This window comes from Podarcis bocagei, assembly GCF_964188305.1.
Source record: "Podarcis bocagei genome assembly, chromosome: 7".
In the NCBI taxonomy this organism is placed as follows: Eukaryota; Metazoa; Chordata; class Lepidosauria; order Squamata; family Lacertidae; genus Podarcis; species Podarcis bocagei.
Window position 1 is genome coordinate 3,843,442 of NC_138132.1, and position 13,326 is coordinate 3,856,767.

General features: G+C 52.7%; 1 protein-coding gene across 4 annotated transcripts in view; it reads right to left on the bottom strand.

The window, feature by feature from the left end:
* Positions 1 to 6,794: 6,794 nt before the first annotated feature.
* Positions 6,795 to 13,326, bottom strand: part of VASP (vasodilator stimulated phosphoprotein) — a 46,672-nt gene continuing 40,140 nt past the window's right edge. For 3 of the 4 annotated variants that reach the window (XM_081200472.1, XM_081200471.1, XM_081200469.1), the window contains 6 exons: positions 13,278 to 13,311; positions 11,893 to 11,938; positions 11,590 to 11,655; positions 10,073 to 10,160; positions 9,621 to 9,678; positions 6,795 to 8,203 (listed from right to left, as the gene is read on the bottom strand). In XM_081200472.1, the coding sequence (XP_081056598.1) occupies positions 8,166 to 8,203; positions 9,621 to 9,678; positions 10,073 to 10,160; positions 11,590 to 11,655; positions 11,893 to 11,938; positions 13,278 to 13,311 (330 nt within the window). In that variant the 3' untranslated portion in view covers positions 6,795 to 8,165. The remainder of the gene's footprint in view (positions 8,204 to 9,620; positions 9,679 to 10,072; positions 10,161 to 11,589; positions 11,656 to 11,892; positions 11,939 to 13,277; positions 13,312 to 13,326) is intronic. The other variant, XM_081200470.1, reaches the window with a different exon arrangement.

The window sequence follows — 13,326 nt, forward strand, 5'->3', positions numbered from 1 at the left end:
CACCACCACTAGTACAGCCGTCTTGCCTCTCGAGCTGGGTAGATCCGTGACAAAGTCCAGGGCCACCCTCTCCCACGGTTCAAACGGCGTTTGCAGCGGTTCGAGCAGTCCCGCCGGTGGTTTGTGCACCGGCTTGGCCCTCTGGCAGGTGTCGCACCTCGCGACGTAGTCCGCAACTTCCCCTCTCAGTCTGGGCCACCAAAAGTCCCTTGCGACTAATTCCACCGTTTTTTCCGTGCCAAAGTGCCCAGCCGTGGGTGCGTCGTGCAACTGCTGCAGTACCTTGGCGCGAAGTTCATCCCCCGGCACGTAGATGGCCCCTTTACGTAAGAGCAAGCCGTCCCGTATCTGGAACTCGTCGCTCTTCGCCGTGCCCTTGTGCACCTCGGCCATCTTCGCCTGCGCGAATGAGTCGTCCTGCAACGCCCGCCGCACCGCATCCAGGTCAACTGTGGCTGAAGCGCACGCCCACGCTGTTGGCGCGAAGATGTGCATGGCTGCCGCTGGCGTCGCCTCTTCGAGGTATTGCGGTTTTCGGGACAGTGCATCCGCCATGATGTTGGTGTCGCCTGGGACGTACTCTATTCGGAAATCGAAGTCAGCAAAGAACTCCGCCCAACGTATCTGCCTCTGGTTCAGGAACTTCGCCGTGCGCCAGTGCTCCAGATTCTTGTGGTCCGTGCAGACCTGCACCGTGTGCTTGGCGCCGATCAGGAAGTGCCTCCACGCCTTGAAGGCTGCATGAATGGCAAGCAACTCCCTGTCCCAGATGGTGTAGTTCTGCTCCGACTTGCTGAGCTTTCTGGAGAAGAACGCTCCCGGTCTCCAGACCCCCTGTGGGTCCCTCTGCAGCAGGACAGCTCCCACTGCTCTATCGGACGCGTCTGTCTCTACCCGCATCGGTCTGCTGGGGTCGATATGCAGCAGTTGCTCCTCTGACGCGAAGAGACGCTTGAGTGCCTGAAAGGACTGCTCTGCCTGCTCCGTCCAGACGAATTTCTTTTTCTTGGAGCTTAGCGTGTCCGTAATAGCTGCCGTCTGCATCGCGAACCCTTTGATAAACTTGCGATAGAAGTTGGCGAAGCCGACAAACCGCTGGACCTCCTTCCGGTTGCGCGGGCTCTTCCAATCCAACACCGCTCGCACCTTGGCGCTGTCCATGGCTAGCCCCTTGTCCGACAACTTGTAACCCAAGAAATCCACCTCCGTCGTGTCGAACTGGCACTTCTCCAGTTTGGCGTACAGTCTATGCTGCTGCAACCTCTCCAGCACCTCCCGAACGTCTTGGTCATGCGCTTGCTGCGACTCGGAGAATATCAGGATGTCATCCAGAAAGCAGACGCACTTCTTGTAGAGGAGTCCCGCCAACACATGATGCATGAAAGCTTGAAAACAGTGAGAACCGTTTTGCAATCCGAACGGCATCACTCTGTACTCGTAGGTGCCCAGAGGCGTGAACATGGCTGTCTTCCACTCATCGCCCTCCCTCATGCGGATGAGATTGTACGCCCCTCGCAGGTCCAACTTGGTAAACACGCGTCCCTTGCGCACCGTCGCCAGTAGGTCGTCAATCCTGGGCATGGGGAAATCAGAGGGCTTGGTCATCTTGTTCAAGAGGCGAAAATCCACCACCAGCCTCTTTTGGGGCGTGTCCTTCTTCTTCACAAAGAAAACAGGACTGCCCCCTACTGCCCTGGACTCCCGGATGAAACCGCGCTCCAAATTGTGATCTATGAACTGTTTGAGTTCCTGTAGTTCATCCTCAGACATGGAATACAGCTTCCCCTTCGGTAGCGTCGCCCCTGGTAGGAGGTCAATCTTGCAGTCATATTGCCTGTGCGGTGGTAACTTGTCTGCCTCCTTCTCGCAGAAGACCTCCAGAAAGTCTGCGTATTTGTGGGGGACTGCTTGCAACGTTCCCAACTGCAGTTGTGATTCCTCCTCCTCTCCCTCCTGTCCGGGCAGGATGCAGTGTTCTGCGCAGTAAGAGGAGCCGAAGATCAGCTGTCGCTGGTACCAAGCCAGTGTCGGACTGTGCCTGTCCAGCCAACTCATGCCCAACACAATGGGTGTGTCCGACAGTCGTGTGACGTTAAAACTGATGACTTCCCTGTGGTTGCCAAGGCGCATCACCATTGGCGGCGTTTGCTTCACCACCTGCCCCCCCAGCAACTCTCTACCATCCACTGTGACGACTTGCAGGGGCAGAGTGGCCGGTAATAGCTGTATAGCGTGCTGCTCCACAAAATCCTGTGCTATAAAGTCTGCGTTGCTTCCAGAATCCACAGAAAGCGGGACTTCGATAGTGACGCCATCGGGCAGCTGGAGAGATGCTGTGAGTTGCACTACTGGTTTGGGTGGGAGGGGGTCTGTGGGTTGCAAGATCGCTGGGGACTGCTTCAGTGATGCGTCTGGCTGGGCCCCAGTGCCTCTGTCTCCAGCCAGACATCGTCGTTTCCCTGCTGTTGTTCGCTGTGTTGCGTGGCCGCTTTCACCGTTGCGGAGGCTGCAGTGTGCTTGGAGCTCCTCTGGGGACACTCTTTCGCCAAGTGTTGAGAGCTGTCGCATATATAACACTTCCTGGTCCCTCTAGGAGGTTTAGTCTTGACTGCCGCCGGTGCAGGGGCTCTGGTAGCTGACTGAGCCCTGGCTCCTCCCACCTCCATAGGTTCCACTCCCCCTCCTGGCGGAGGTGTAGATTGCGCACGCGTAGCGTCCCTGGGAACGAAAGAGAAACTTCTCGCTGCTTCGCGCCCTCCACGTCCTTCATCTCTGCACCATGGACGTTCTTCCAGCCTCACCCCCACAGTCAGCGCCCTTTGGACCACCTCCTGCGTGCTCCGGGGCCTCTCCCCCCTCGCAATTTCGTCTTTAACAGCACTGCTCAAACCCTCCCAGAATAGGTCTCTGACTGGGGGCGAATCCCGGTCCCATTCCAAGGCACTGACCAGCGCAAAAAAGCGGGCGTGATACTGGCGTACGCTCGCCCTCCCTTGTTTCAGTCCATGAATCTCCCGTCGGGCAAGATCCACGTCAATGGTAGATAAAAAGCACGCATCCATCGCTTTGATAAAGGCATCTGCATTCTGAAGTGCCGGATCTTTATCCCTCCACAAATTGTGTAGCCACGCTTTAGCATCCCCATGCAAATGGGATAGTATAAACCCCACTTTCTCTTCCTCATCCCTAAAGTCTTTCGCCAGCAGTTGCAGTGCGCACATTACGTCTGCTCGAAAATTGTGGTACTGTTGTAAATTCCCATCGAAGTGAGCCACAAGCCCTCCTGCTCTCCGTGCCAACCCAACCCCCTCCGGTCTGGGTCCTGGCTGCCCATGCTTAACCAATGCTTCAAACCTGGCGTGGAGATCTCTGTAGGCGGCTGCCGCATCCTCCTCCCTTTTCTTGGATGCCTGTACCTCCGCGTTCAATTGGGTCACTGCCTGTTGCAGCGCTGAAATTTTCTCTGCTTCCGTCATCTCTGCCAACCGTTGTGAGCTCGCTCCCAAACACCAATTTCCTCCTCTAGCTGCTTCTGCCTCCGCTGCGAGGTATCAGGTGTCCGAAGCTTAAAAGAGACGGGTCTTACTGTCAGGGCTGCCACTCAGTCCCAGCTCACATAGGACCACGTTAGCCAGCGTTCAGGTTAAAAGAGTCTTTATTGGATTACAGCTTCCATTTCCAAGCTGCAATATGCAGCCCTACTTCTTCTAGGTCAGACCGGCGAAGACCCGTCTGAGTCTCCGCCTCTAGCACACCAGCTTAATACCCTAGCCTTGCTCCACCTCCTGCGCCTTTCCCTCCGTCTCTGGGTCCTTCTGCCCCCCGGGGTCTCCTTTTTCCTACTCTCTTCTGACGCGGACCCCCCTGACCCTTCCGCCTCCTTGCGGCGGGCTTTGGGACCTGGTTCACTCTCTGGGCTGCTTACTGCGCCAGCTTCCGCTACATTTGAACTTGGCGCGCGCGCCCAACTCTCCACCTTCCTCTTGATCGTTTCGTCGCTCCCCGAGGTGGGCGTGACTACTCCTGATTCATGCCCTCCCTCCTTCTGAAAGCCTCCGGAACCCGATATCTGGTCCCCTTTCTCCCCGCTGCTCCCGGCTGGGTACGTGGGTCCCGATCTCCAACTGCTGCTCTCTGATTCCTCTCTGGACCCTTCTTCCTGGGGTGTCCCCCTGCTTTCCCCCCTTGCTCTGACCGCTGGCGCTCCCTTCTGGGAATCCTCGGACTCACTGGATAAGCTCGGCGATCTCGGTTCGTCATCCCCACTCATCTTTCCTTCGTATTCCTCCCCCTCGCTCTCTGTCTCCTCCCTTCTCTGCGTCTCTGCTTCTGAACCCCTGACACCTATGTTTAGTGTAAAATCTCAATAAATATTTTATAAAAAAAACAACGAGTCCGTAAGTGACTGTGGAGGCCAATTCTGGATCCACACGTCCTTCCACAGTGGGGACACAGGTTTCCAGGCGGGAGTTGATCCCGATGAGGATTTGCCCAGCGTGCCTTCCTCTCAGCACCTTTCTCCCTTGCGTCCTGAGTTCGAGTGTCTTCAAAGCCCAGGACACCTTTGGTCAAGGCTGTTCTCCAACTGGAGCGCTCGCAGGCCAGTGTTTCCCAATTGTTGGTGTTTATACTACATTTTTAAAAAAATTGCCTTGAGACTGTATTTAAACCTCTTTTAATCATAAATCGGAAGAGGTACCCAAAGGTCATCCAGTCCAACCCCCTGCAATGCAGGGATCTCAGCTAAAGCATCCAGGACAGATGGCCACCCAACCTCTGCTTAGAAACCTCCAAGGTAGGACAGTCCACCACCTTCCAATGGAGTCCGATAGCTCTTACCATCAGAAAGTTCTTCCCAACGTTTAGCCGGAACTTCCTTTCTTGTAACCCGAGTCCATAGGTTTGGGTCCCCTCCTCCAGAACAGGAGAAAACAAGCTTGCTCCATTTTCATGGCAGAGCCCTTGAAATATTCGAAGGGCCTCAGCCTCCTCTTTTCCATGCTGAACATATCCAATTCCTTCAACCGTTCCTCACAAGGCTAGCTTTCCAAACCCTTGACCCTTTTCCTCTCCTGGCTAAACATCCCCAACTCCCTCAACTCTTCCTCTGAAGTTTCAAGACGCGGTCGCCCTCCTCTGCCCACCTTCCAGCCTGTCAACATCCTTAAATTGTGATGATGATGATGATAATAATAATAATAATAATATTTATACCCTGCACATCTGGCTGGGTCTCCCCAGCCACTCTGGGCGGCTTCCAACAGAATATTAAAAACAATACAGCGTCAGACATTAAAAACTTCCCTAAACAGGGCTGCCTTCAGTTGTCTTTTAAAAGTAAAATAGTTATTTATTGCCTTGACATCTGGTGGGAGGGCGTTCCACAGGGCGGGGGCCACCACCGAGAAGGTCCTCTGCCTGGTTCCCTGTAACTTCGCTTCTCGCAGTGAGGGAACTGCCAGAAGGCCCTCGGCGCTGGATCTCAGTGTCCGGGCTGAATGATGGGTATGGAGACGCTCCTTCAGGTATACTGGGCCAAGGCCGTTTAGGGCTTTCAAGGTCAGCACCAACACTTTGAATTGTGCTCGGAAACATACCGGGAGCCAATGTAAGTCTTTCAGGACCGGTGTTATGTGGTTTTGGTGGCCGCTCCCAGTCACCAGTCTAGCTGCCGCATTCTGGATTAGTTGTAGTTTCCGGGTCACCTTCAAAGGTAGCCCCACGTAGAGCGCATTGCAGTAGTCCAAGTGGGAGATAACCAGAGCCCAGAACTGGACACAGGACTCCAGGTGTGGCCTGATCAAGGCAGAACAGTGGGACTATGACTTCCCTTGATCGGGACACTAGACTTCTGTTGATGCAGCCTGGAATAATAGCATTGCGGTTTTTTTGACGCTGCGTCACTCCTAACACCTGTGCCTAGGATTCGAAATGCCAATTCATAGCTTCAGACTTCAAAGTATTCAAAGGAGGAGACAAAGTAATCCAGCGGTTCTCAACCTGCGGGTCCCCAAATGTTGTTGGACTACAACTCCCATCATCCCTGAGCTCTGGCCTTGCTAGCTAGGGGGGATGGGAGTTGTAGTTCAACAACATCTGGGGACCCACAGGTTGAGAAAGGCTGCCGTAATCCTTATCAAGTACCGTATTTTTCGCTCGGAAAGACGCACCAGACCATAAGACGCCCCTAGTTTTGGGAGGAGGAAAACAAGAAAAAAAATATTCTGAATCCCAGAAGCCAGAACAGCAAGAGGGATCGCTGCGCAGTGAAAGCAGCAATCCCTCTTGTTGTTCTGGCTTCTGGGATAGCTGCGCAGCCTGCATTCGCTCCACAAGATGCACACACATTTTCCCTTACTTTTTAGGAAGGGAAAAGTGTGTCTTATAGAGCGAAAAATACGGCACCTCCCATTTCTTATCCATTTTCCGCTATCCCATATACAGTTCTCGGAGCCCAGTGAGGGCGCCACCAGTAAGAGAGGAAAAAACCACGCGGAGCCCCCTTTTTTTTGCAATTTTACAAAAAAGGAAAAGATTTATTCCTAGAGAAGTTTGGTGCATGTGCCCAAGACCCTAGTGCCGATTTGCAGGTGAACATGTGCGGTGAGGCCAGAGGGTGGGCAGAAATACCCGGCAGTTCGGTAATAATAATAATAATAATTAAAAAAATCAAAATATAATATTCCATCCAGCTAGACAAAAAAATAACAAAAGTCAAAAAATTACAGCTCAGTAGAAAAGCCAAGAACCCTGCCTTGCTTTCCCCTCGGCGCTTCCCGATAGGAGGCAGAGGGGAGCGAAATCCTCTTTTTTATTATTATTAAAAATAAAAACAAATCATTACCCAGAGAGGTGAGAGCAGAGAGATGGGTGAGTGGGTGGGGTTGAGTAAAATATATATTTTTTTCAGAATGAGCCCAGCAAGAGAGAGCGTGTGAAATGAGAAAAGGTACTAGGAAGTGGGGTGGTAATTATTATTATTTGGGGAGGGGGGGTCGTGGAAGCTGTCCTTTTCAGAAAAAGTGGTCCATCTTCCAGGGATGGGCATGCATGACTAGCGGGGGGGGGGGGGCGTGCATTTTATTTTAAAAAAGAAAAAGGTTGTGGTTGGCAACTAGGTGGCCGGAATTTGGCCCGGCTCAAATTCCCAGCAGCGGGAACGCTGTGGTTTGTTACCCTTCCGCTGGGAAAAAATATATAACTGCACCCCCAATCTACAGAGAGAGTTCAGGCCATGTTTGTTTCTTTCCTTGGTCCCCTTATCGCAAACCCACCCCCTGGCATCGTGTCTGGAAGAAGGAAGGGACCGAGAGACCTGCTACCTTAGCTAAAAAGGGAAATGTTGCTGATTTAGGAGAGGAAGTAAGTTCAGGAAACGCAGGGCAAAGGTTTGGCCTTTGGGGCAACCCAGTTGCTGACCACTACCTTCAAAGGAAAGGAAACTTCTCCAGTTTGGTTAAGCTGATGCGATTCCCTGAAGCCCGGGAAAAACAGGGGTTTCTCGCGCCACTGCCTGGCCCCCCCCCCCAAATGTCTGAGGGTGCCTGGCTGGGCTGCCTGCACCCCCCCCCCCCATTCCCATGCCATGGTTTTTTGGGGGGTGGAGGAAAGAAACTAAAAACAGACACAGGCGTCTTGGTCCAAGCGTGAAAAAGGATGATTTGCGGGTGATGGAGAGTCTAGCCCTCTCTGGGAATGGCACAGTGTTAAGTGGTGGCGGGAGGGGGGGAGGAGCCAGTTCCTCCAGGGAAACGCACCCCCCCTTGCACACCTCCCGCGGGAACAAGCCCCTCGTTGTGGCGGGGAGGAAGCAGAGGACGAAGGAGGGGTGCTGCTATTGCTCTGGGTAAGGCACAGGTGGGGGTCCTGCCCTTCCTGGGGTGGGGGGCTGCCACAGATTCTCCTTTCCCCCCCCCTCCCCGGAAATTGCACAGCGGGGGCCTGGGAGCCGACGGGAAAAGGTGTGTGTGTGTGTGTGTTGCGTGGAGCTCATCTGGTGCGTTTGTGGGGGGCGTGGGGAGAAAAGGGGTGATCAAGTTCGTTCTTTTTATCTTCTTCCGCTTTTATTCTTTCCTGCACGTTTCGGAGGATTGAACTGCTGGCTCCAGGAGGCAACGGCAAGTTGGGGGGGGTTTCTTTCTTGTGTGTGTGTGGGGGGGGTTGCACTAAGGAGACCCCCGCTTCCGTAGCTCTGTCACAAATGCTGCGGCAAGAGAGAGAGAGAAAACGAAAATATGAAGCCGGGCCCTTTCAGCGATCCAAAATGTTTCAGCGCTGTCTAGAAAAGCCAGGCTTTTCCAACCCCTGGGGGGCCTTTGCATAGCTGCTTCAGACTACAACTCCCATCAGCCCCTGCCGGCACAGTCGATGCGACACTCTGGCTCATGGGAGTTGTAGTCCAACACAGCTGGACTGCCCCAGGGTGGGGAAGACAGCTGTAGGATATACAGTGGTACCTCTGGATGCAAACGGAATCCGTTCCGGAGCCCCATTCGCATCCAGAGCAGAACGCAACCCGCATCTGCGCGTATGCGGGTCGCGATTTGCCGTTTCCGTGCATGCGCGTGCCGTCATTTTGAGCATCTGCACATGCGCAAGTGGTGAAACCCGGAAGTAACGTGCTCCGTTACTTCCTGGTCACTGCAGAGTGCAACCCGAAAACGCTTAACCCGAAGCTACTTCAAACTGAGGTATGACTGCATACCGTATTTTTCGTGCCATAAGATGCACCTAGTTTTTAGAGGAGGAAAACAAGGAAAAAAATATTCTGAACGAAACAGTGGATGTATGATTTTTGTGGTTCATGCTGTGGCCACAGACATGTGATTTGACGGTGAGTTTGAGGTAGCCCAATGCTAAAATCCTGAGGATCCATGTGGATCCGTGCTTCGTAACCATGTTTTTGCACCATTGTGGCCCCATCAACAGTGGGTGTGTGATTTTTTTGGGTGCAGGCTGTAGCCATGGACATGCTATGTGATCTGATGGTGAATTTGGGGTGACCCAATGCAAAAATCCTGAGGATCCATGGGCTGTTACCTCCCCTCTCCCAGGCAGCCTCCTTTATCGCTAGCATCCCTTATCTCCCTCCCGATCACTTACAGATCAGCTGTTTCCTTTCAACACTCCCTTCCCTCTTGTTTGCCTTAGTGTCTTTTCCTTAGCTGGAGCAGTTTTTTGCTCCTCCTTTTCTTCTAATTTCTCTCCTCATTGCTTTAGTCTTCCTGTCTCCTCTCCTTACAAGTTCGCTGTCTTTACCTCCCCCCCTCCCAGGCAGCCTCCTTTATTGCTAGCGTCCCTTATCTCCCTCCCGATCGCTTGCCGATCAGCAGCTTTGTTTCAACACCCCCTTCCCTCTTCCAAAAAAAGAAAAAGCATGATTTGCTTTTCGCCCCTGGGCAATTCGGCTCCAGGGACACACTATAAATTTTAGAAAATAAATTATATATACACCGTATTTTTCGCTCCGTAAGACACACAAACATTTCCCCTTACTTTTTAGGAAGAAAAAAGTGCGTCTTATGGAGCGAAAAATACGGTGTATATATAAAATTTATTTTCTAAAATTTATACACCACTTTTTTTAAAAAAAAAACCAACCCAAAGCCTTCATAACTTACCCTGTATGATTTCCTCTTTCATTTTCTGTAATTCCCGCCGGACCTCCTGCAAGAGTTCCTAGGGTGGGGGTTGGAAAGACATGCATTTAGGGCCCAGAGGGAAGAGGGAGAAGACAGGACCCCCCCCTTACAACTCTGGCACCAGGGAAAGAACAGAACAGAACCCCCCAACCAGCCTAAAAAGGAGTATCTTTGAAATACTCATTAGCTGATCTGTAGAAAATGTTATGGGGGCGAGAGAGAGAGAGAGAGACATTGCACATACTTTTGTAAACCAAGAAAATCTTTAATATAATAATAATAATAATAATAATAATAATAATAATAATAATAATAATAATAATAGTTAGCTGAAATTCCTGCATTACAGGGGGTTGGACTAGATGACCCTAGGGTGTCCCCTTCTCTGGTTCTAGGTGACGTTAGCTTGGACCCCAAAAAGGCAGGTTTACCTGTTTCACCCGTTCCAGCTCCGACTCATCTCCTCCGCCGCCGCCACCAGCAGGTTCCGAACCGGTGATCGCTCCGGCGGATTTCATTCTGAGGTTGGCGAGAAAGTAAAGGAAGGATTTCAGGGGGGCAGGCTAAGCTTGCAGCATCAGACCCGCCAAACAGGCAGCTGCCATTGAGTTTTCCACGCAATGCAAACAGCTGCTTCGGAAGGGGGGTTTTTCCCTGCAGGAAAACCACCTCCCTCCCCGGGGCTGCTATTTCGTTAACAAAAAACCAGGTGTGTTTGTTGTAAAAATCAACACCGATCTCGTTTGGCCCCGAAGGAGCACCAATAACGAAGCCAATAACCGATAATCATATTGTGATTATTTTATTGCGTTTCTATCCCACTTTTATCTCCAGGTTCTCCCCCTCCCTCATTTAATTCTCCCCCACAAACAGCAACAGAGAGATGCAGCGACAGTGAGCTTTGTGGCCGAGTGGGGGATTCGAACCCAGGTCTCTCCTAGGCGCTCTAACCGATGCTCTAACCACTGTACCACACTGCTCGGGAACAGGGCTGGGCGGGAGGCAGCCTACATAGCCCTCATACAGGAAGTATTTGCCTATGGGGCGGGGGGAACCCTGGGGGCAGTTTGCTTGCCTCTCTCCCTGCCTTGCAAGCTTTCCTTCTGCAGGAAATTTTCTCTTTTTCGTTGGCAACAGAAACGCCCCCCGTGCTTTTATTAGATGCCACAGAGTCCCTGAATCAGCTCAGAAAGCTGTGCTTGGGTGCCAACTCCCATCAGCCCAGCCACGGAGAAGGATGGGAGTTGTAGTTCAGCAGCGCCTGGTGGGGGCACAGATACCTCTCCACCCAGCCCGGTCTTAAAAGAAACCCAGAAGCGGGAGCTAAGTGGGCACCCTCTGTTCACGGAAGGCTCCAGGTACGTTGGAAGTCGGCCGCGATTCCTCCTTCGCGGCAGGTTGGGCTTCAGGAGCCCTGGGGTGCCCTTCTATGGTTCTGCGGGGGTACTTAGCAGATAGAAGTCTATCCTCCACCAGGGCCAGGGCCTTCTCAGTGATGGCTCCGACCTGGTGGAATGCTCTGTCCCATGAGACCAGGGCCCTGCAGGATTTAACCTCCTTCCGCCGGGCCTGTAAGACAGAGCTATTCCGCCTGGCTTTCAATTTGAATTCAGCCTGATCTTTTATTTCCCTTTTCTTCCCTCCCCTTTTATGAAGATCACCCGCTCTGAGACCCCACAGCTCATTCTCTCCTGGCCTCCTCGCTGGCCCAAGTAGGACCAATTCAGCCAGCTAGCCCTGGAGATTACCTAATTGATTTTTGAATTTTATTGTTATTTATGTTTTTATACTGTATTTTACGCTGCTTTTACAATTAAGTATTTTAAATTTGTTGTTAGCCGCCCTGAGCCCGGTTTTTGAACCGGGTAGGGGGGTATAAATAAAAGTTTATTATTATTATTATTATTATTATTATTATTATTATTATCCAGCCCTCCCTGCCTGATACCTAGACTGGCCGAACTGTGGACGGGCAGCAGCTGAGGGCGTGGTGCTTCTCTGGGTCACAGTTGTCCTGAGCGTTGGGGGGGGGCAGAGAAGAGAAAGACTGAGACACAGCTTGGGTGGGGGGCAAGCAAGATAGCCGCCACCCCCCACCGCCTGCCCCCCACTTTGTGGGTCAAGGAGGGAGAGAAACACGACACACAAACACACCAATTCCACTGGCTTCGTGGAAACTTGGTGCCAGGAAAAAAGGGCGGGGTGATTTCCGAGAAGCTCAAAAAGACCATGATGGGCAGGTGTCACTTACCTGGGTAGCGTCGTGCTGGTCTTCTCCCAAGGCCTGCGGAAGGGATCTAGGACAAAGAAGCAAGGAGGGAGAGGCTGGGTAGGGGGCTGTGGGTGGCAGAGGGGCAGACCCCCTGGACACTCTTGACTTCCTGCTGAAGCCCCCATTTAGCGTTCCCCAGGCGCCTGGGAACTCTAGAGCGAACGGCCCTCGCGTATCTCTAAAGAGACCGGCTGCTGGATCAGGCCATCGAGTCCAGCGCCCTGTTCTCACAGCGGCCAACGGCCTTCCGAGAACGCAGGAGTCCAGATAGACTGCTCCTGGACCTGGAAGCTCCATAAGAAAAGCCCAGCTTCTGGATTCATAATGATCATTTTACTATTTATACCCTACACATCTGGCTGGGTTTCCCAGCTTCCAGCACCTATAAAAGGTAAAGGGACCCCTGACTGTTAGGTCCAGTCATGGCCGACTCTGGGGTTGCGGCGCTCATCTCGCTTTATTGGCCGAGGGAGCCGGTGTACAGCTTCCGGGTCATGTGGCCAGCAAGACTAAGCCGCTTCTGGCGAACCAGAGCAGCGCACGGAAACGCCATTTACCTTCCCGCCGGAGTGGTACCTATTTATCTACTTGCACTTTGATGTGCTTTCGAACAGCTAGGTTGGCAGGAGCAGGGACCGAGCAACGGGAGCTCACCCCGTGGCGGGGATTCGAACCGCCGACCTGCCGATCAGCAAGCCCAAGAGGCTCAGTGGTTTAACCCACAACGCCACCCACATCCTACCTTACTAGGAGTCAAATACTACCAGCACATCATATAGTTTCCTTTCAGCGTACAACGCGCCAAGAATTTCAAATCAGATTTCCATAACCTCTCCCAATCTGAAAGCTGGATAAAGTTAAAGGTAAAGGGACCCCTGACCATTAGGTCCAGTCATGACCGACTCTGGGGTTGCGGCGCTCATCTCACTTTATTGGCCAAGGGAGCCGGTGTACAGCTTCCGGGTCATGTGGCCAGCATGACTAAGCCGCTTCTGGCGAACCGGAGCAGCGCATGGAAATGCCGCTTACCTTCCTGCTGCAGTGGTACCTATTTATCTACTTGCACTTTGATGTGCTTTCGAACTGCTAGGCTGGCAGGAACTGGGACCAAGCAATGGGAGCTCACCCCGTGGCGAGGATTCGAACCGCCTACCTTCTGATCGGCAAGCCCTAAGCTCTGTGGTTTAACCCAATCTATTCCAGTGTCCTCTCCTCCCCAGGGACAGCCTAATGCCTCAAAGGGAAAGCCGCAATCAGGATTTGAGCCCAGTAGCCATGGCAAGCCATGAGGTGGGTCTTTCACTGGCCTGAGGGCCTTGTGCCCACTCTAGTCTATCGCCCGCATTCTGGGTCCCTTTGCCTACCTGTGGTCTTGGCACCAGCGTCCGTGTCGTTTTGCTGCGGGGGAAGAAA